Raw genomic sequence first — 22,307 nt, forward strand, 5'->3', positions numbered from 1 at the left:
GAGCGGGGCACAGGGGACAGTCCCCTCCCTGACCTGCTGCCCACGGGGCTGGGGATGTAGCCCAAGATACAATTGGCTTCTGGGCTGCAAGCGCACGTTGCCCACTCAGTGCGCCCAACTGACCTGGGCTGGCCAAAACTGCAGCCTGGGGAGAGACCCCTCGTGCACAGGGCACAGCTTGTCCCTTTTCCACCAGAGTCTGGTGTCTTTCTGGATGCCCGAGCTCAGCCTCTGCAGGTCACAGCACACGTTCCTTCCCCTCCTAGCGTCATTTCCCTTGTTCTCTCCTGTGGGGCTGCATTCTTGCCCCACAGGCAGTGTGGAAATAGAAAAGCAATGGCAAAGCATCCTCCTGTCACTTGGGTATATGAGAGTGTGGCAACATTAGCTTGTCAAAAACTAGTTTGGAATGACTGCTGGCACGGAGACAAGGGCTTGGAGGAATCGCCGCTGGCATCATCTCTGCCTCCCTGGCACGGGCAGAGGGAACCTGCAGCGAGTCGGTGGATCCGCTCGTGACTGCGCTCAGGCGCCGTTCCCTGCTCCGCCCTCGCCCGCGTCTCCGAGCTGGGATGACAGACTGGGATGACACCCTCTGGTGCTGGGGGTCCCTGTGCAGGCAGGTGCTGTGAAGTGGCCCCTCTGAATTAGCTCATCCCCACCGTGCCTCTGAGGTCCCGCCTGTGCTGTGCCACAAGGCTTGGCCTCTGTTCTTGCCACCAAATGAGACTCTGGCTCCCTCAGCACTGCTGTGCTCAGCGGCTCCAGTCGTTGCCCTCCCTGCACAGCTTTCCAGTCTATTCCTCAACATATTACTTCTGGCAGCTGCTCCAGGATCTCTGTCCTGTGCCTTCAACTGGGGATATTGTCCCTGAAGTGACAGCAGTGGCTGCAAAATGAATGGCCGCGGGCAGTCTCTGAGCAGCAGCCAAGCTGCAAGCCCCGCAGCCCCCGCGTCACGCGGAGCCGGCTGAGCTCTGCGCCGCTGTGTCCGTGCTCTCAGCCCCACCGGGGGCCGACGGCTCGTTCGTCTCTGTGTTTCCGGCGAGGGCTCGTTCTGCACCGCCTCGCTGTGCGTTTGGGCTCTTCCTCCCGCTGGCGCTGCAGCCCAGTCTCTCCCGATGGAGGCAGGTTCTGCTTCAGGACAGAGCTGGATGAGCCGCAGGCTTCCCCAGCCATCCTCATGCAGCCTCCGCTCAAAATACCTCGGTAATTTTTCATGTGTATGTGGAGCACGTGTGACTCCTCGGGTTTCTGTGCTGCATTTCCGTTTGCCGTCAGCTGCCTGACTCACCTGAGAGCTCGTAAATACAGCAAGTGCTGCAGACGCAGATGCTGGTAAAGTCAAGTGCGTTTCTGACTGCTTTTTTCTGCAGTTGCCGTTGCTTGCGGCTCACACGAAGAGCTGCCTAGAGCCTCCTCCGCTCGGTCCCAGCACCCGCAGGGCTCTTGGGGAGCTGGTCCCCACAGTCATGTCTCCATTCCTGAGGTCAGAGGGTGCTCAAGAGCGTTTTGCTCTGTCCGTTGTCCCAGCCTTTGCCACACAATGAGGCTCCTGCAGCTTCTCTAGTGCCCCGTATGAGATGGTGGTGACACCAGCACCTGGGGAGGGCACGAGGACGGGGCTGGGAGAGGGGACCTGGAGCCCTCACTGGAGCTGGGGGGCTGTTGGGCCAGGGAATGGGAAAGGCTGTTGTGCAGCAGACAGGGGAGTTTGCACAGTGGGAATGCTGTGTCCATGTTACTCTGTGGAGCTTAGGAGGGGAGGAAAATGTTTATTTGGGAGCCTGTTGAAGTGACCTCGCTAACGGGTCAGTGACCTCGCTAACGGGTCAGTGACCTCGCTAACAGGTCACTTCAGACGGAGGCGGGGGGTGCTGCTCAGTGTCTGGTGTGGAGGAAGGTGCTGACCTGTCGCACTGGGGGGGTCTCTGCTCTGGCAGCCTGATGTGAGTCCTGGATTGTGCCCAGTGTGCTGAGCAGCGGAAACGTGGGGAGAGCAGAGCTGTGGGGCCACAGCGGTGCCGGGAGGGGACAGGCAAGTTGAGCTGTTCAGCTTTAGCAGGGGAAAGGATGCTCCTGGAAGACCTTATTGTGGGTGCCATAAGAATGATGGGGACAGACTTTTGAGCAGGGCCTGTTGTGACAGGACAAGGGGTGATCGTTTTGAACTAAAGGAGGGAGATTCAGGCTGGACACAAGGAAGGAATTGTTGCCCTGAGGGTGGTGAGAGCCTGGCCCAGGTTGGCCAGAGAGGTGGTGGCTGAACCATCCCTGGAGACATCCCAGGCCAGGCTGGACGGGGCTCTGAGCAACCTGAGCTGGTGAAGATGTCCCTGCTCATGGCAGGGGGGGCACTGGGGGGGCTGGGAAGGTCCCTCAACCCAAACTGTTCTATGATTCTCTGATTCTGTGCTGCAATGTGGGAGGACACCAGATATGGGCTTTTCCTTGCTGTAATATAGTGGATTTGTGTGTCCCTCCATAGGTGAGACCATCCATGGTGTTAAGAGCAATTTCCAGTAGTGAGGCCTTCTGTGCCCCCCACATGGGGATGGGGGTGAAGTGGGCCCCTGCCCTGACACACTGCAGTAAATAAGTTCAGTGCAATCACTTGAGAAATGCTGCAGGAGCTGGCTGGGCCCAGGGAGCCCGTCCAGCTGTGCCCAGCGCTTCACACGCTGAGACCTCTCCGTGCCATGAGACCCTGCTCCTGCCCTCTGGGCCAAAGTGTCCCCAAGAGTCTATTGATATCAGAGCTCTTGAATGTCATCTGGATGGTGGTGACCCAAACACAGACCCAGATGCCTATTCCACATGTTAGCGCATGTTTTGAGCAGATCTGTGTATGTGATGGGAGCAGGAGCTTCAAATCCTCTGAGAGGAAAGCGGGTCCCTTCCCCTGCAGGAGCGCGGATGGCCCCAGCTCTCCGCTGAAGCCAATGGGCAGCAGCGTGATGGACACCAGTCCTGGCCCAGGGTGTCTGGACGCCGTCCGTGTGGGGCAGATGAGCGGAGCTGCTTGAGGTGAGGAGGAGGTTGTTCCTTGGGGCATTGGGCTCCAGGAGGGTCAGTGTGAGAAGCTATTAGAACTACAATGATGCTGCGGGGTCTGGAGCATCTTTCTTACGAGGAAAGGCTGAGCTGAGTCTGTTCAACCTGGAGAAGAGAAGCTGGCAGGGACCTTATTTATGCTGATCAGTAGCTCAGGGTGGGTGTCAGAGGATGGACCAGACTCTGTTCAGTGGTGCCCAGCGCCAGGGTGAGGGGCACCGGGCACAGACTGAAACGCAGGAGGCTCCATGTGAACATGAGCAGAAACTTGTTTGCTGGGAGGTGCCAGAGCCTGGCCCAGGCTGCCCAGAGCGGGTGTGGAGTCTCCTTCTCTGAGACATTCAAACCGCCTGGACCCACCTGTGTGATCTGCTCTGTGACCCTGCGTGAGCAGGGCTGGGCTGGGGATCCACAGAGCTCCTGCAGCCCCAAGCGTGCTGTGGTTCTATGGTCAGCAGTGTGTGGCAGGGGCACGGTGGCGCGTGCTGTGCCAAGAGCCGCCCGTGGGGATCACGAGGGCGGCAGGAGAAGGTGCTGAGGCTGCAGCACTGAGGTGCCGGCACCTGGTGTGACTTTGGGCAGTCAGCACCCACTGCTGTGGCTCCTCCTGGGCAGGAGGGTGGTGTGTGTTAGCAATTAACACTGCTCTTCAGGGGAGCTGGTGGGAGCAGACACTTGGACATGCCTGCCCACCTCCCCAGGAGGAGAAGCCGAGAGCAGGGGAAGGTGCTGCCCCAGCGGGCGGGGGTGTGACGGCAGAGGACGCGACATCTCTTTTGGAGATGCACAGTGCTCTTGTGATTTAATTAAACCCTGTTCCTGGTGACAGGAACTCTCCCCACTGATGGGATGTGCAATAAAGCTCCTCTGCCCGCCCGCAAAGGAGCACGGGGAGACGCTGGTGGGAGGGGGAGCCCAAATAACACCCAGTTGGGTCTCTCCCAGGAGCCACCAAGCCATGTGTGTCCCATCTACAGGAGTCTGGGGGAGGCGGAGGGCAGGTGGGAACCCACAGGAGGGGCTCAGAAGAAGGGACACCCTGTCCAGGCCCCTCCTGGCAGACCCTCAGCCCCAGCGCCCAGGTGTGAGGGCACCTGCAGGAGAGAGGGGGGTTGTGTCTGCCTGTGGGCATGGGAGGCGTTTGGGGATGCAGGGGAAGAGCATTTGGGGTTTGCGCAGGTCTTGTTATGGGATGTTTAAGAGAACAGTGAAGGTGAGGAAAAGGGATGGTTCTGAGTGATTTAGGACAGAACAAGCATAGGAAGACAGAGGGATAAGGGGACGGAAAGGGCAGGTTGCATGCGAACAGTGCGCTGCTCAGCATGCTCCCCCGGCCCTGCCCTGTGCCTGGACAGGCTGGCTTAACTTCTATTAAACTCGGTCTCTAACTCTGCCCGGGAGGAGGGCTCCGTGTCCTGTGTGTGAGTGGAGCGAGTGCAGCAACGGGGTCCGACCAGGGCTTGGAGGGGTGCAGGTCGCCCCGCTGCTGGGGAGATCCACACGCTATATGTACATCTCCACTGTGTCTATACATACGGATGTACAGATGTGTTCCTCAGGAAGGGGAACAGGACGAGGCCGTTGGTGTTGTCTGTGTGGCCATGCGTGTCCGTGGGTGTTTGCACACGTGTGTGTACCTGGCAGCAGTGGATGCTCAGCCTTGCTGCTGGTTGGACTGGGGGGATGGACCCCCCACCGGGTGCTGGATCCGGCCCAGTTCCCTGGCACCCGCCTTCTCCTCCTGGTTTGCTGAGGCCTTTGCCGGTGCCTCTGCCGTGGTCAGGGCCTTGGCTGGGCTCACAGGCTCACAGGTCAGACCAAAGGGCGAGTCCTGTGACAGCCCGATGTGCCTCGGTCCAGGCAATGGAGCCGTGCGTGGGACCGGGAGCTCGGCCGCACAGACTGACCGGACACAGAGCGACGCTGGTGCGATGACAACCTGCCATGTTCCATTTCTGCTCGTAGATGCCAACTTCCCAAAGCAGTAATCGATGTTCCCTGGCACCAGGTCCTGCCCAGCGCGGGCTGGCTCCCTCCTGACCGTGTTACTGATGTTGTGCCCCTGCTGAGCTGCCAAACAGGCAACACGGCTCCAGGCTGGGCAAAGCCCCCCTGCCTACACCCCTGCGTGGGACTCAGACCACCCATCGAGCCAAGGTCTCGTGCAAGTGAAATCCCCCTTCACCCTCACTGCCGGGGAGGCTGCCCAGGCCCCCGCTGCGCCCCGGGGGTCCCTGACCCCCTGCTCCGTGTCATATCTGCTCCAGGAGCCACCAGCCTGTGTGGGTCCCGCTGGCATGAGCTGGGGGAGCACAGAGGCACAAGGGTGGGTGGGGACCCAAACCGAGGACTTGGAGGAAGCGACACCCTGTCTGGTCCCCTCCTGGCAGAGCCTCAGTCCCATGGACCCCACGTGAGGGCACCTGCCAGAGAGAGGGGGGTGGTATTTCTGCCTGGGAGCGTGGGATGTATTTTGGGATGCAGGAGGGATTGCACAGAGCTGACAGGATGTTTAAGAGAGGAAGTGAACGTGGGAAAATATATGGATCTGGGGGATTCAGGGAAGAACAAGGATGGGAAAATATAGGAATACATGTGGCTCCCAGGAGCCACAGGGTGAGGGCGACCTTGGCCCTGGGGGACCTGAGCTCGGCCGTGGTGGTTGCTGTGCTGGAGGGATGGGAAAGGTGCCTGCACCTGCCTGGTGCAGGTGGGTCTGACACCCCAGCACCTTGCTGAAGTGGGGTGTCGTGAGCAAAACATCTTTGGTGATGAGCACAGCAGAATCAAGTGCTGGGCAGCATTTTGCGGGCAGAGCCGCGGGCAGCAGGAGGAACAAGCAGCGTGTCCTTCCCTGAGGTGCTGCAGCCACAGGCAGGGCATCTGCTGCCCTGGGGTCAGGACAAGTCACCTGCTGAGGAGGGATGGAGGATGCAGCTCGAGAGCAGTGTCTCCCAGCCTGGGCATCCTCAGGACGTAAAAAGGACCTACAAAAAAGATGGGGACAGACTTTTTAGCAGGACCTCTGTGATAGGACAGGACAAGCGGTGATGGTTTAAACTAAAGGAGGGAGATTCAGGCTGGACATGAGGAAGGAATTGTTGCCCTGAGGGTGGTGAGAGCCTGGCCCAGGTTGGCCAGAGAGGTGGTGGATGAACCATCCCTGGAGACATCCCAGGCCAGGCTGGACGGGGTCTGAGCACCCTGAGCTGGTGAAGATGTCCCTGTCGTGGCAGGGGGGGCTCTGGGGGGGCTGGGAAGGGCCCTTCAGCACAAACTGTTCTGTGATTCTGTGAGTCCTTCCTGCCATAGTTATGGGCTGCTCCTGTGACACAGGGAGACTTTCACACCCCAGCACCAGCATGTTGGGATGGAGCAGGTGGGGTCAGAGCTTTTGGAGCCAGAGGAGAAATTACATCCCTGTCCCAGAGCTGAGGGCAGCGGGGAGCGAAAGGCTGGCAGGGCAGCGAGGAAGAACTGCTAAAAACGACTGACACCAATTCATCTGCAGCAGAGGTGCTGCAGCAGCAGGAGGGGAGCCCGCTGTGCCCCAACCCCAGGCTCTCATCCTGCAGCCACGTCACTGCCAGGCACGTTGGCAGCCCCGGGCTAAGCCCATGTCTGACAGGTCCCAAGAAATCTCTGAACATCTCCTGTGACATGAGCACGTGGCATCTCCCAGCCAGCTGATGCTCCTTCATGTTACATCCCACAGCGGTTTGCTTGGCAAATGGCGTCTTGGCATTTTTCATTCTCTAAAATCAGTTGGGGTCCCATGAATCTTCAATCTGGGCATCTTAATTTTTCTATGGAAACATTTAAACCTGGGCAGGGTTTGCTCAGGCTATTTCTCATCAAGATGTAGGTCCAGTTCCAGGGATGATCTGCTCGGTTTGTGAACCTGGAGGACCACGGGGAAGAGGTCTTTGTCAAGACACTGAGTTTTGCCAGCTGGATGTTTCCCTGGGAACAGGAGCAGGCTTTTGCTGGGACATTTCTGTTGACCCCAACCTGCCTGGTTTAGCACAGTGCAGGCTGGCTGTGCAGGGCACTGGTGGTTCTGAAGTTCTCCCTGGCACAGGAGCGCTGGGAGGAGAAGAGCCGAGCCTCTGCACCAGCTGCTCCGCAGCGCTGGGCACCCCGGGGGTGCCGGACACGTCCAGGGCTGCTGGAGCTGCAGCCAATGGCCCCGAACCCGGACCTGCTGGCCCCAGGGCAGCCGCAGGACATGCAGGAACCCGCAGGCACAGGCTGGGGAGGTCCCCGGGAAAAGGGACACAGGTGTGTCTCCCTGACACCGCCAGGTCCCCTCAAAGCAGCAAAGTGGCACCACCGCCTTGAGCCCTGTTGGCACCTCACTGCACCTGTGAGCCCAGGGCTGAGGTCCCCCAGGGTGGACATGTCCCCCACCCCTGCCTCTGGGCTGGGTGTCAGTGTGACCCCTCCTGCTGCTGGCCCCAGACTGTGGTGTCTGCAGCCCCCCAGCCCCTGCGCTGCTGGCTGCCCTGGGGACCCGCAGGCGTGACCCTGCGCTCGGGCTGCCCCGCTGTGTGTCCTGGCGCGACGTCCCCGAGGGGTGACCCCCCCCGAGCTGAGTCCCAAGTGTGAGCCCCAGATGTGATCTCCCCCAGATGTTATTCCCAAGTGCGAACCCCCGCCTGTAGCTCCCCCAGAGGTGCCTCTCCCAGTGTGACCCCACCCCTCTGCCTCCCCAGGTCTGCCCCCCTCGGCTATGAGACCCCATGTGCTCCCCCGCTGGAGCCCGCGCTGCGGTGACTGGTGTGACTGCTCTGGTGTCACCTCCCAGGTGTCATCCTCCATTAACTCCTCCCAGTGTTGATCCTCCCCGGTGTGAGACCCTGCGTGACCCCCCGCGGTGACTCCCCCCACTCCGCCCCCCGCAGGTGCGTCCTCCCCAGCTGTGCCGCCTCGTCGGTGTTACCCCTGCTCCCCATTCCCCCCCTGCCGCGCTGTGAGGCCCCAAGAACCCCGAGCTGTATCACCCGCCCCCCCCGGCAGCGCCCTCCGCGTCTCCCCCGCTCCGCTCCGCGCATGTGCCGCGGCCGCCCCTCCCCCGCGCGGCGGCCGGAGCCAGCGGCGGCCGGGCAGGATGAAGGACCGGACCGGGGAGCTGCGCGCCGTGAGTGGGGGCGCGGGGGGCGGGGGGCGGGTGCGGGCATCGCCGCTGCCCCTGCCCGGGGACCGCCCGGCGCCGCCGCGCCCCGCCCGAGCTGGGACAGCGCGCCCCGGGCGGCGGCGCCGGGGGGGCTGGGTGGGGGGAGCGGGGCCGAAGTGAGACGCCCCGCGGGGGTGTCGGAGCGGGGTTCTCCGGGCTGCCCCCCATCCTCCCCGCGGGCCGCTCCGGTTCCCCCCGGCTCCCGGGCGGCCGGTGGGAGCCGCGGGCGCTGCCCCAAGGGACCCCATCGGCCCGGCACCGGTGACCGGCTGAAAAAAGAGAAAATAAAATGTTAATCCTTATGCGGAGCAGGAGGGCAGCGCCCGGCGGGGATGCTGCGGGCAGGGTGCCCCGCGGACAGCCGGGCCCTGCCCGTGCCGGTGCCCCCCCGAGGCCGTTTCTGCCCCCGGCCGCCCCGCTCCGCACCCGTTTTGCTTTTTCATCTGGTGTCATCGGCCTGGGGAGAGCGCGGGGCCGCGCGGCCCGCGGGTGCTGCCCCGCCGGGGGACGCGGCCGGTGCTGCGGGTCCCTGCCCCGCGCTGCCCGGTGCCTGCGGGTCCCTGCCCCGCGCTGCCCGGTGCCTGCGGGTCCCTGCCCCGCGCTGCCGCTGCCCCCGCTGCCCCCGCTGCCGCCCGGGCCCGGCGCCGCCGCTGCAAACGGCCGCTTGGCGCCCGATGCCGTGACCCGGGGTCCTGCTGAGGCCGCGGGGGTGACCGTGGGGGGGGCGGGGGCATCGGGTGCCGTCTGCCGCTGGAGCCTGTCCCAGGGGAGCGCCCGGGCCCGGTGGCACCCGCGCTCTGTCCGCTGGTGGGGCCCTCGGAGACCCCCCGTGGGTCTCGGGGACCCGGGTGGGGGGCACAGCCCGCAGCTTCAGTGGGTGCCATGGCAGAGCCCCTCGCTGCCCTTTGCTGCCTGTCCCTTTGCCTGCCAGGGTCTGCGGTGGTGGCACTGCCCGGGGGGCCACCGGGACCTCGGGCACCCCGGCTCACCTGGTGCTGGGAGGTGCACTGCAGCATGTGGGGGACAGCGGGGATGCCCGGGGGTGTGAGAGCCTGAAATCCCAGGGTGCTGCTCCAGCATCCAGCCTCCTGTCTCGTGCCATCACGTTGCCACTTGCTTTGCTGCTTTTTCTTGGTTTTTGTTTTTCCAATTTCTTTACGACTGGGTCTGCCGAGCCGCCTGGGGGTGAACTGGGGGCTGCGTGGAGAGGGAGGCGAGTGGGGGCTCAGCTGTGTCCATCGGTGCTCCCTCCCAGGGGGGTGACCCAGATGTGGAGCGGGGGGTAGCGGGGGTGACCGTGGGTGGCCACGCTGGCCAGTCCCTGCAGAAACCCTGTTTAAATTGCTTCAGCCGAGAGTTTGGCTCGGTCTGGAAAACGTCAGGCGGACAGAGCTGGGGTGACGCCAGCAAGGGGCCGAGGGGGTGGCTGTCGGTGCTGGAGGAGGAAGGGACTATATAAAGAACTGCACCCCCCCAGCCATCGCGCCTGGAAAGCACCCAAACAGGGGGCTCTTTCTCCACTGACAGCGCAGGCTGTGAAATAGGATTGGAAAACAGGCTTTTTAATAATAATAATAGTAAAAACCAGCCCTGTGAATGTCCTCTTGGCAGCCGATGCTGGCTGAGAAGTGATGCTGTAGAGTATTTTAAAATCTCTCCATTCCTTTAAATATGTCTCAAGAAAAATTAAGTGCATTTTTGCTTCGTTGCTGCTGCTGTTCCTTATTCATCAGCCGAGTGCTGAAGGGCTGCGCAGCCCCCGGGCTCAGCATCCTCCTCAGGCCTCCCTGCTGCATGGGGGCTCCTGGGGACGGAGGTTTGGTTGGGAGCACCCGGGTGCCCCGGAGCTGAGCGGGTGCCCGTGCGGGGTCGGAGCCTGGCGGGGCTGCGGGAGCGGGGCAGCGTGGGGAGCGTGGATTGACAGCCCGGTGGTGGCTGTCACCTGGGAGGAGCGAGATGCTGCAGTGGATGGAGTGTCAGGAGCGCTTGGGCTTGTTTTTTCTGTGCTGCAAGTAGCCAGCCTCGGTAATAGCCTGGGCCAGTTTCTTCCTGTTTTGATATATTGCCTAAATTCTGCTGGGGATGATATAAAAGAAGAATTTAAAAAGAAAAAAAGATGGCTTTATGGGAGCTGAGGAGGGGATGCAGGGCTTTGCTGCTGTGCAGAACAAGAGCTTCATGTCTTAACGGGATTTTTAAAACAGTACTTGAAATTCAAAATGCTAATCCCGTGTCTTTTCTGAACCTTGGCGCTCCGGTTGTGTTCAGACTCCCTGGAGCTTCCCTGGTGCCCTGGGGGCGGTGATGCCCCCAGACCTGCTCTGAACCAGGGACAGGAAATTCCGCTTATGGCTGAAAAATGTCCTGGTGTTGTGGAGGAGGAGCAGCCGGGACTGGCCATGGAGGAGCCTGGAGCAGCCCAGCCGAGCTCTGCTCTCCGCTGCTCCTGCGGCTCTGGCCACGGGTGGTGGTTCTTCCCCATCTGTAGCGGTGCTGGAGCCCGATCCCTGAAAGCCCCAGAAGCTGCCCCTCCTGCTGCGGTTGTGTCTGTGCAGTGTTGGTGACAGAGCAGGGATGGGGCAAAAATCAGCTGAAAAATAATTCATTTTGCTCTTGAGACAGTCTCTAAGCTGCTTCTCCTTGTACTCCATGCACCTGGAATATCTTTAGGCTCTGCGAGGGTCCCACGCTACTCTGTCGTGTCTGGGAGGTGACAGGGCATGAGGGCATGAGACAGGGCATGAGACAAGTCCAAATGGTTAAATATTATGAATGGTGTTTTCTGAGAGACCATGAGGAGGTGAGGGGGATGTGCAAGTGTCATGGGATCACAGTGGTTTGAGTTGCAAGGAACCTTCAAAGATCATCTAGTCCAGCCTGACCCTGAACACTCCAGGGATGGGGCACCCACAGCTGCTCTGGGCAGCCTGTGCCACTGTCTCACCACCCTCACCGTGCAGCATTTCTTCCCCATGTCCAACTTAACCCCATCCTTGTTCAGTTTAAAACTCTTGTCCCCTGTCCTGTCACTGCAGGCCCTGGTCAAAACTCTCTCCATCTTTCCTACAGCCCCCTTTCAGTACTGAGGGTCCAGCACGAGGTCTCCCTGGAGCCTTCTCCAGGCTGCCCAGCCCAGCTCTCTCAGCCTCTCTCCAGGGCAGAGCTGTTCCAGCCCTTGGACCGTTTCAGCGGCTCCTCTGGCCCCGCTCTGCCAGGTCCGTGTCTGTCTGTGCTGGGGACCCAGAGCTGGACTCGGTGCTCTGGGGGGTCCCAGGAGAGCAGAGAGACGGGGAGCAGCCCCTCCCTGCACCTGCTGCCCACGCTGCTGCTGATGCAGCCCAGGAGACACTTGGCTCTCTGGGCTGCAAGCACACACTGTTGGTTCATGTCTCATCTGTCATCTACCAGTCCTTCTCCACAGAGCTTCTCTCCATCCATCCATCCATCCATCCATCCATCCATCCATCCATCCATCCCGTCCAGTCCCTCTCGATGTCACCCCTTCCCTCCAGCGTATTGACTGCCCCACTCAGCTCGGTGTCACTCGCAAACTTGCTGAGGGTGCCTTTGATCCCACTGTCTGTCATTGATGAAGATGTCAGGCATGCCGTGGAAGAGGCATTTTGCAGCTCCTGGTACCAGTCTGTCGTGTTTCCCGCAGGGCTCAATTCCCCGCACTGGTTCCCCATTGCTGAAGTGGTGAGACGATGCTCAGGAGCTGTGAGACCTGCCCGGGCCAGGAGAGGGGGTTCTGGGGGGTTCTGGGGGGGTGTGAGGGGTCAGTGGCTGGGTGGACCCAGATGGTTCAGGTCAGGGTTGGTGGACAAAGCCCATGCACTTGGCATTACCGACCATTGAGAAACAAGTGGCTGGGTGATTTTGGGAGGATGGGACTCTGCTGTCAACATTTCGTACAGCAAATTAGAAGAATTTCCAATAGTTATTGATTTTTGGTGACTGTAGCAGTTGCTGGGCTCTAATTGGACCGGGAGAGACATTTATCTGTGGACAGATCCTCTCCCCGTTCCCTACCAGGCAGTGCTCGCCCAAGGTTTTATCTTTCAGTGACACGATGGAAGTGTTCCTTGGGATGCTGGGTGGACGCTGCCCAAATCCTGAGATCGGCTGCTGTGGGGAGAGGTTTGGCAAGAGCACCGTGCTCGTGGGACAGCGTCCAGGCCCGACAGGTCTCAGTGCTGGCAGAAGCCTCCCCAGCGTGAGAAGGACCTTCTCCAGGTGGTGACAAGGGCAGTCTGGACCTGGAGACTGCCCTTTGCCCCCCAGCACAGGCCTTCGGGATGGGACTGCTTGTCCGTCTAAGACTGTGTGGGCATGGAGGTGTTTGTAGGACCGAAGTCTCGGTGGTTGCTTGCAACAAAGCAGGTGTATAAAGTGATGGCCATGTTTCTGGTGGCCTTCCCATTGAGTCTAAAAGCTTGTCTTGCTCAAATGAGTGTTAATTGAGAATAATCTCTCCAGGGTTTGAAGAGTTGCTCTTTATTTTATGTCTAGCTTTAGTTTCTCATCATACCTCATTTTTGAGTAAGGAGCCATTTCCCAAACCATGCCATGGGTGCAAAACCGGATCTGCTTTTGCACGTCTCCAGCTTGCAGAAATGGTGGAAACGGTTTTGCGGGGTCCTTTCCTCCCGCGCCCGTCGCTCCCCCCTGGCAGCGGTTTTCAGGTCCCTGTGTACCGCGCTGCCGTCCTCCCAGCCCGCCAAGCCCCCGCTCCTGCTCCGCCGCCTGCCTGCGCCCTGCTCCGCCACCTGCCCGTGCCCTGCTCCGCCACCTGCCCACGCCCTGCTCCGCCGCCTGCCCGCGCCCTGCTCCACCGCCTGCCCGCGCCCTGCTCCGCCGCCTGCCCGCGCCCTGCTCCGCCGCCTGCCCGCGCTCTGCTCTGCCCGCGCCCTGCTCCACCGCCTGCCCGCGCCCTGCTCCGCCGCCTGCCCGCGCCCTGCTCCACCGCCTGCCCGCGCCCTGCTCCGCCGCCTGCCCGCGCTCTGCTCTGCCCGCGCCCTGCTCCGCCGCCGCCTGCCCGGGGGAGCTGCGGGGAGGTGTGCGTTAAAAATAAAAGGAGCGAGAACGCAGGTCGGCTGCGGGTCTGGCTCCGCGGATCCACCCTCCTCCCGCCCGCGGCAGCTGAAATCTGCAGCGCGGCCCTGCGGGAGCTCTCAGCCAGACCTCGCACGTCCCCGCTCGTTAACAGTCCCATGCTGCTCCCGCTGATGATTTCTCTCTTGGGTGCATAAATGTAAAGTCAACCCAAGTTGCTGTTTGCAGCAGGAGTTAAGTCTTGTTGATCTCCTTTTGGGCAGTGGGGCTTTTGTGGAGGAAGTCCCCCCGCCCCGGGTGCCAAAGTCCCTGGTCCCCTGGATATGGACATATTTCCTTATTTAAATGCTGTCTTCCTTTCCTTTCCTTTTTTAAGCCCCTTGGTTACCCGGCATGGTTTCAAGCTCTTCTATTCAACCAAAAGGGTCACGTAAATAATTCAGCCTCACGTCTTCCCTCACCCGTCGGGGGCTGGGCTGCCACGTGCCGGGTGACAGCCGGCGGATCCTGTTGTGTGTGCACAGCCCCCTGTCTGGCTGGAGTTGCTGGGGTGGGTAGCGATGCTGAAAAGCTGATTTTCTGCGGGCTGGAAGGAGCCGAGTGCCATGGGGAAGGCTGAGCGCCGTGGGGAAAGCTGAGCGCCATGGGGAAGGCTGAGCACCATGGGGAAAGCTGAGCGCCATGGGGAAGGCTGAGCACCATGGGGAAAGCTGAGCGCCATGGGGAAGGCCGAGCGCCATGGGGAAGGCTGAGCGCCATGGGGAAGGCTGAGCGCCATGGGGAAGGCCGAGCACCATGGGGAAGGCTGAGTGCCATGGGGGAGGCTGAGCACCATGGGGAAGGCTGAGCGCCGTGGGGAAAGCTGAGCGCCATGGGGAAGGCTGAGCACCATGGGGAAAGCTGAGCGCCATGGGGAAGGCTGAGCGCCATGGGGAAGGCTGAGCACCATGGGGAAAGCTGAGCGCCATGGGGAAGGCTGAGCGCCATGGGGAAGGCTGAGCGCCATGGGGAAGGCTGAGTGCCATGGGGGAGGCTGAGCACCATGGGGAAGGCCGAGCGCCATGGGGAAGGCCGAGCGCCATGGGGAAGGCTGAGCACCATGGGGAAGGCTGAGCACCATGGGGAAGGCTGAGCGCCATGGGGAAGGCTGAGCACCATGGGGAAGGCTGAGCGCCATGGGGAAGGCCCGGCCCGAGCATATCCCCACACGAGGGTGCGTCTCTGGGGCAGGGCCGCTGCTTCGCCTGTTCCCTTGTCATCCTGGAGGGTGGGACAGGGTGAGACTCAGGTGAGTCCTTCCTCCCTGGGCTCTGCCAGGCCTGTCCGCTGGGAACGGCAGCAGATGACAGAGGTGACATGAACAAGCCCACAGCTTGGTCTCCATCTGAGACGTTCTTCTGCTCCGCAGCAGCTGCGGGTCCCAGGCGTCGCCATGCTGCAGGGTGTTGTTGGCAGCAGTGGGCATGCAGAGCAAGCCAAAGAAAACTTCAAATGGGGAGGACCCCTTGATGTGCTTTAAACACAGCAGCATACAAAGCCCACTCTCTAGGTTGTCTCCGGACAATGTTTAGTGTCCCCACCCTGGGAGAAGACTGGGGTCAGCAGTGCGGATCGACGTCCCAGGGGAGCGGGTGACGGACGGGGCTTGGGGGACACGCACCGGCCTCGGGGGGACACCGAGCCCCCTGCTGTCTGCCGGGAGCTCAGGGTCTGTGTGGTCAGGGCTCAGTGGTCCCACTGGAGTCGACCTGAATGCAGGAACACTCTCTGCCTCCTGGAACCCAGGGCCACGCTGTGAGAACTGACGAGTAATGAGACGTTGCGTTCGCAAGCTGCGTATGTTGGCTGCGCACTGGGTGTCTAAAAGGGCTCGAGCCAAAGGGGTTTAGACGAGTTCCCGTTGTTTTAATTGCAAGTGTCTTTGTCTTTGTGTGAGCTGCTCGGAAGCTATACAAATGTTTGTTTTGCTATGTATCTCCCTGTTAACAAGATTTCTCAGGAAATATGCAAAATTATCACTACAGGCAGAACATGTACAGTAAGGCTCATTAAGCTAAGTACTGTGATAAATTGCTACTTCCAGAAAATTACGTATATTAGCAAAAAGGAGGAGAGTGAGCCCAAGTGGAAGAGCCGGGAGGGCGGCGTGCAGTAGCGCCTTGGCTCTGGGCAGGCGGGGGTGACCTGAGCAAACCTGCGGCGAGGGGCGGCTGAATGTCCTTGGACCGCGGAGCCAGCGGGGTGATCCTTAGAGGAGACACGTGGGGTGGGGAAGGTGAGTGGAGAAGGACAGAAACAGAGTGATGCTGTGTCTGGACCAGACCAGGCATAAAGCCAACAGGATTGTCTTAGAGAAATGTAAAACAAGGCAACGCTGCAAGCACAAGGAGCAGAAAGTTTTGCTGAGCTGGAGGGCAGCGGGAGAGGGCAGGGGCGATGTGCCCAGGCTGCCGGCGCCTCTGCCTGGGGCAGCGGGGCTGGTGTCTGGAATGTGGGCGCTGCCTTGTCCCCCTGATGAGGGAGCAGACTGATGGCTGTGAACAGAGGACAGGCTGTGGCATGGGCTCGCAGAGTGGTTTGGAAGGGACCTTCAGAGGTATCTGGTCCAACCCCCCTGCCATGGGCAGGCACATCTCCCACCAGAGCAGGCTGCTCAGAGCCCCGTCCAGCCTGACCCTGAACACTCCAGGGATGGGGCACCCACAGCTGCTCTGGGCAGCCTGTGCCACTGTCTCACCACCCTCACCGTGCAGCATTTCTTCCCCATGTCCAACCTAAACCTACCCTCAGTTTAAAACTGAGGTTTTCAGCTTAAGACTTGTTGCCTCCTGTCCTGTCACTGCAGGTCCTCGTCAAAACTCTCTCCATGTTTCCTATGAGCCCCCTTTAAGGATTGCACATCCAGCACGAGGTCTCCCTGGAGCCTTCTCCAGGCTGCCCAGCCCAGCTCTCTCAGCCTCTCTCCAGGGCAGAGCTGTTCCAGCCCTTGGACCGTTTCAGCGGCTCCTCTGGCCCCGCTCTGCCAGGTCCGTGTCTGTCTGTGCTGGGGACCCAGAGCTGGACTCGGTGCTCTGGGGGGTCCCAGGAGAGCAGAGAGACGGGGAGCAGCCCCTCCCTCCACCTGCTGGTCACCCTTGTGGTGCAGCCTTTTGATGTATTTGGGAGGTGATTTTGTGAACCCCGAGGCACCCTGCTGCCATTCCTTCAGAAGGCTGTAGGCATCACCCTTCCAGTCTGCCCTTCTCCAGTCCCTTTTCCGCAGTGCTCTGTCTGAACGCCAGCAGGTCACGGCAGGAGGAAAGTTTCTTGAAGCCCTCACATCTGTAGGACTGTTGCTGACCCTGTGTGAGCAGCTCCAGGTGACCGGCCGAACCAAGTGTCCTTGGATGTGGGCTGTGATAAGAAAACCACTGTGAATGAACTTTAATTTTGGTGGTCATCTTTTCTTGAGCTGCAAACTCATTTCATTTAGTTTGATTGAGTGAGTTTTATACATAGGTGTTTTATTTGTTTTTCTTTGAGCTGCCTTGAATACAAGCAGATACTAAGTGCTCAGGTCCCACATGAGAAGTGTCCTGAAGCAACTTTCAACCTTCTTCAGGGTGGTACTCAGCATTTCCAGTGGAGGTGCAGGAGATACCCCGTACAGCCCCTCTCTGGCGGGAGGTTCTCTTCCTCCATCACCTTTGCAGGAGCCGTGGGAGCAGTGAGTGGAGCACAGGGTGATTGCTGCCCTGGGGCATCCGGAGGAGAACGGGAAATCCTCTGCTACAGCAGCCACGGGGCGGTCAGGCGGAGGGAAGACTTCACCGCGGTCGCCAGGGGCGCTGGGTGCCCGTCAGGAGGTCAGGCGAGGGAAGACTTCACCGCGGTCGCCAGGGGCGCTGGGTGCCCGTCAGGAGGCTGGGCCGGGTCCCCGGGAGGAGAGACCGGTGCTGCGTTCGAGACCTTGTCACCTCCTCGGCCTGTTTCACAGCCTTGTCAAGACTTGTAGAGAAGTTGCTTGTCCCTGCTGCCATTGGACAGTTGTTGCAGGATGATGGTTATTGAATTGTTGAATGGTTTGCGTTGGAAAAGACCTTCAACGATCCAACCCCATTGCCACAAGCAGAGACATCTTCCACTAGATTGGATCCTGACTGCGTTGTAAAATTCTAAGTCTTGTGCCTACATTATTTGTGTTCGTTTGTTCCTAGGCCGTGGTTCTCTTGCCGTTGCAGAAGGTTCATCTTCCCTCTGCCTGCTCCTCTGGCATCCACCAGCACCCCAACGTTCACCGCCAGGCGTGGGGCAAACCTGGGCTGCCTGGTGTCCAAATCTGCCGTTAGATGAGACCGAGCTTTGCGTTAATAGTGCAGTATTTCCATTTCTAGCAGATACTTACAGACCTGGGTTTCTTTTCATGGGAAGTAACTAAGAACATGATTTAAAAGAAGTCTTCTGCTCGCATTGTCCAGTGAATTTTCGGAAGCTCGCTGCTGGCCGTGACCGCGTCCCGCCATGCAGTACTTCTTCTGTGATGTCTGCTGTGGATTTGCTAGTTTTAAGTCTTCCTTTTTATCTGCTATTGCTTTCAGATCTTCCATCCTGTCAGACTTTGTGTTTGTGGTGCATGGAACGACTGTTTGTTTTGATTTCCAGAAGACATTTTGTATTTGTCTTCTGGGAGGGTTGGTGTCTCACTTGGGAGGTGCTGAGTTTCCTTTACATGGTGTGGGCAAGAGCACCAAAAAAAGTCATTCCCACGTTTGAGCATTCGTGACCGTTTGAACAACCCGGTCTAGCAGAAGATGTCCCTGCCCACGGCAGCGGGATTGGGCTGGAGAGTCTTTGAAGGTCGCTTCCAACTCAACGCATTCCATGAGTATCTGTTTGTGGGTAGCGCGGTCTGATTTGAAGGATAAGCCTTTTTTGGACTGCCTTGGTTTTCACATGGTGATCCTCGTCTGGGGCCATGGGAACTGCCTGTGTCTCCCCCTCTCCCTCAGGCTTTCCTTCTCTGTCACCAACAGCTTCCCAGGACAGACCCCGTGGTCACTGTGCTGCCGTCGTCAGAGGACGTTAAGAAATTGATTTCAGATGAATTAAGTTTGTCTGCCATTTTTCACCCAAATTATTCTTTAGCCATGATTGCAAATTTGTAAAGGATTGACTGTAAAGTACTGCTGACTTTCCAGGAGATCACAGTGCTGTCCATGTCCTAGAGGTCAGGGAGCTCAGCTCCTTGCCCTCTCAGGACTGGTGGCACTGCTGTCACCTCTGACATTTGTTCTTAATAGCTAAGTGGAATTTTACCTGCCTGCTTCTAAAACTGAGTTTAAGAGTTGACCACAGCTCTGATAAAAGGCTTGGGCTTCATGCCAGTGGTCGGTAACGTAATTCTGCAGCGATGAAAGCCAACACCTAAGGACAGAGCTCTTGGAAGTCTTGTTGTCCCTTGCACTGCTGGTGTCAGAAATTGGACATGCCTTCTGACTCACACACATGTTGCCAAATGCTAAAGTCATTTACGCTTTGAACTTCTCTTCATCAAAAAGTTAGTGGGAAGCGTGGCCTACTTTAGTGAATATTGGGATTGGTCGTAGCTGAACTGAGGCCTGTGTGCTATAAAATACCCAGTTTATTGTGCTGCATGGCTGTACTGTGTATCTAGTCTGCAGAACATGCCCAGACTGAGGCCGTAGGTGACGAGTGCTCTCAGGTGGTTCGGTTCCCCGGGGCTCTGTCCCAGGAGCAGACCCGGGCTGTCCCCGTCCCAGCCGTGACGCCACCGCCCTGCCCAGACTGAGGCCGTAGGTAATGGGTGTTCTCGGGCGGTTCCGGTCCCGGGGCTCTGTCCCAGGAGCAGACCCGGGCTGTCCTCGTCCCCAGCCGTGACACCACCCCCCGGAAACCCTGCCGAGCGGGACTCCTGCGTCTGGCTCCTGAGGAGAGCCCTGGCACGGCTGCCCTGAGACACTCGAGGAAACGCTGGCTGTGAAGGGTTAGCGCAGCCTCCCGGGTGAGGCTGGTGGGAGTTGGGTGGGTCAGAGACCCTGCGGGTGCTTTGGGCCCCGTTCACGTGAAGCTTCAGCGACAGAACTGCAGCGAGCTGCTTTGCTGCTGCCGAGCATCGCAGAGCTGGGCTGCTCCCAGGAATGCGGGCAGCCAGACCAGACGCTGTGCTACGTGTCCTGTAGGCTTTTTAAGATGGCTGAGAAGAGACGTCGGTGCAGCTCGCTGCTGAGTTATTCTGACCTCGTCCTGGCTGACGCGCGGCTGCGTGCGGGGCCGCGGGAGGGAGCTGCGCTGGAGCTGCGCTGGAGCTCTCCCTGCCCCAGCCGTGCGCTGCGTGGGGGCTTGGACACAGGGAGCAAGGCAACCGCCGCTGGACCCACGTGGCCGTGCGGGTCTGCGGTCCTGGCCGTGAGCATCCCCCCGCCGAGCAGCCTTGTGTTGTACATGCCACGGGCTGCTCTGATTTCTGTACAGAAAGGACCGTCATTTTGCAAAGAAAGTCAAGGCCAGATGGCTGGGCAGATCGGTATGGAGGTGTCTGGTAAATAAAAAAACCCCACAGATTCAGCCTGGAAGTGAAACTGGCGAGCAGCATCCTGCATCTTTTAGGGATGAGGCCTTTTTTTTCCTTAGCTTAATTGTCCCTACAAGGCGGTAGCAGCTGTTATGGCCTTTTCCTTCTGCTTTTGTGAAGCTCTGCCTCGTGTCTGTGGGGGTGGGAGGCAGCGTGGGGGCTGCGGGCGGCGCTGGGCTCGCTGTGTTTCCAGCCGGCACCGCTGTGGGTGCCGCCGGCACGGCGTGGTGCAGCAGTGAGCCCAGGGGTCGGCGCGGTCCCTGGGGTGCAGAGGAGCCCGCGGCAGCCGGGCCCGTCACTGCTCTTCCCTGGCGTGGCCCTGCTGCCTGTACCAGCTCTGCAGATGCATCCGGACATGGTCAAATGCATCTGCAACGCTAACAGAAGAGGGCAGGAGCTAAAGCCTGAGCGTAGCCGCTGCTGAGATAATAGAGATGTCTTTACGCCCTGCCGCAGCTTGCCCTGCCTCCTGCCTCTTGCTTTCTGGAGGAGAGCAGCCTTCGAGTCTTTTCCCTTGGTTTGTGCTCCTCTGCCATCTTCCAGAAAGCACCTGCAGAGGGAACAGATCTGGTTTGAAACGGAGGGATGTAATGTGCTCGATAATGAGTGTATTAGTGATGTCCTGGTTGCAAAACCCACATTGCTGGGACGCTCTGGGGCTCCACACCCATCTTCCTGTGTGCTGCTCGGCTTTGCTGGGGAGGGCGTCCCAGCTCTGCTCTGCCTCCTCTTGGGATTTCAGCCCTCGTGCAGGGCCACGTTTAACCCTGTGAGGCCCCGAAAGACGCTGGAGGAGCTCGGGCTGACCTGCCCTCCCATCCCACTCCCGCGCCCAGCAGCTCCCAGAGCCATCTCCACCGCCTGCTGCTCGGCCCCCGCGGGCTGGAGAGTGAACCCTCTGAGAGACAGCTTATCTTCACCCTCCCTGCGCGGGGCCCAGCGCCTGGTGAACCCGGTCCCTAGTGCTGCCTGGAGGTCCCCAAGGCAGGAGCAGGTGTCAAGAGAGGCTGATCAAGCCCCTCCTGTTCTTCTGCTCCAGCCGTGCCTGTGGCAGAGCAGCCGCTCCCTGTGACGCAGCAGTGGTCGTGTGGTCCCTCTGTGAGCAGCAGCAGTGAGCCACCAAAGCTGCAGGGCAGCGGAGCTGCTTGCTGACTGGTTGTGTTAATTAACTTGTGCTCATCGCCTGCTGTAAGCTGGTTTTAAAGCTAATCTCACTTAAGGCACTTAGACTTGCAGCGCTTTGCTCTGGCTCTGTTTCCCGTCTCCCTGCGAGGAGACTCGGGGCAGCCTGTGCTGCCCAAGGCTGCGATGTGTCAGGTGTGCCCAGGGGATGCAGCACAGGGAGGGTGGCATGGCCAGTGTCCTTGCATGGCACTGGGGGTGTGTGCCCCTTGCCTGTCGCTGGCAAGCACGCCTGGGCTCTTGAAGGCTGGGGATTGTTTGCTGCTTGTGTCAAGCAGTGCCAGCTGGTAGCTTTGACCTAGACTAGAGCTTTCCGTGTGGCTTTGGAAACCTGGGATGCTCACAGCTGGGATGTGTGGAGCCAAAATGCTGTCAGCTTGGTGGACACTTTAGGTTTCCTTAGGAAAGGTGCTGTTGTTCTGTTTCTGCTTTGGCAGCAGCGTATGGGAAGACACTTGAGGCGTGGGGTGCGCGTGCCTGCGGGGGCTGGCGCTGTGCCCGCACCGAGCCCTGGCATGCTGGGAGATGCTGTGAGCAGGTGACCCTTCGGTGCTCTGCATCCTGCGAGCTGTGCCTGCCCGGTGACGTCTCCTGCCCTTGGGTCCCAGATGGCCCCGCAGCCGCGGGGTGTCAGGCGGGGAGCGGTGGGGCGGGGCTCAGCCTGACACCGTGTGTCGGAGGCGACGTGGCACGGAGGATGGTTCCAGTGACGGGCTGGACAGATGGTGCCCTTCTCCAGCCGGAGTGACACGTGCCCTCCTGACCAGCAGGCTCCATCCTTGCCATTTCCTTTTCTCAGGGTTTCTGGGCAGGCTCTTGTGCCGCCTCCCTGCGCGCAGCAGGGCAGCGCCGCATTCAGTGCCTGCCCTAAATAACCGTCACCCCGCCTGTGCTTCAGTGCTCTGCTGCAGCCGGGGGTGACCTGCCTCGAAAATAGAAGTGCCTCCCGCAGGGCTGCGCGTGGGTCGGGCAGAGCCCTCTCCCTGGCGGTGGGCTGCCTTCCTCTGCGATTTCTGGGTCTAATAGACGGCACGATCCAGTGCGCAGCAGGAGTGGAACTAAGCAGCAATGTGGCATCCTGAGTGCAATGAACCAGGACTGTTTCGGCTGTGGGAAGGGTGGGCAAGAGGTGACAAGGAGATGGGCATCTTGGCTGGTGGCATGCTGACCTGCTGCCTTTCCTCTGCGGCCCGTAGTCTCTGGCCTTTGTGGTTACAGTGTTTAAAATTAGTGATGGGGAATGCTTTCCTCACAAGCTTCAGAAATTCC

General features: G+C 59.9%; 1 protein-coding gene across 2 annotated transcripts in view; it reads left to right on the forward strand.

Moving 5' to 3' along the window:
• Positions 1–8,135: 8,135 nt before the first annotated feature.
• The window catches only part of STX1A (syntaxin 1A), an 83,259-nt gene continuing 69,087 nt past the window's right edge, over positions 8,136–22,307 (forward strand). For both annotated transcript variants that reach the window (XM_082068310.1, XM_082068311.1), the window contains exon 1: positions 8,136–8,194. In XM_082068310.1, coding sequence (XP_081924436.1) covers positions 8,165–8,194 — 30 coding nt within the window. In that variant the 5' untranslated portion in view covers positions 8,136–8,164. The remainder of the gene's footprint in view (positions 8,195–22,307) is intronic.

The sequence above is a fragment of the Streptopelia decaocto genome, assembly GCF_964273445.1.
Source record: "Streptopelia decaocto genome assembly, chromosome: 18".
Taxonomy (NCBI): Eukaryota; Metazoa; Chordata; class Aves; order Columbiformes; family Columbidae; genus Streptopelia; species Streptopelia decaocto.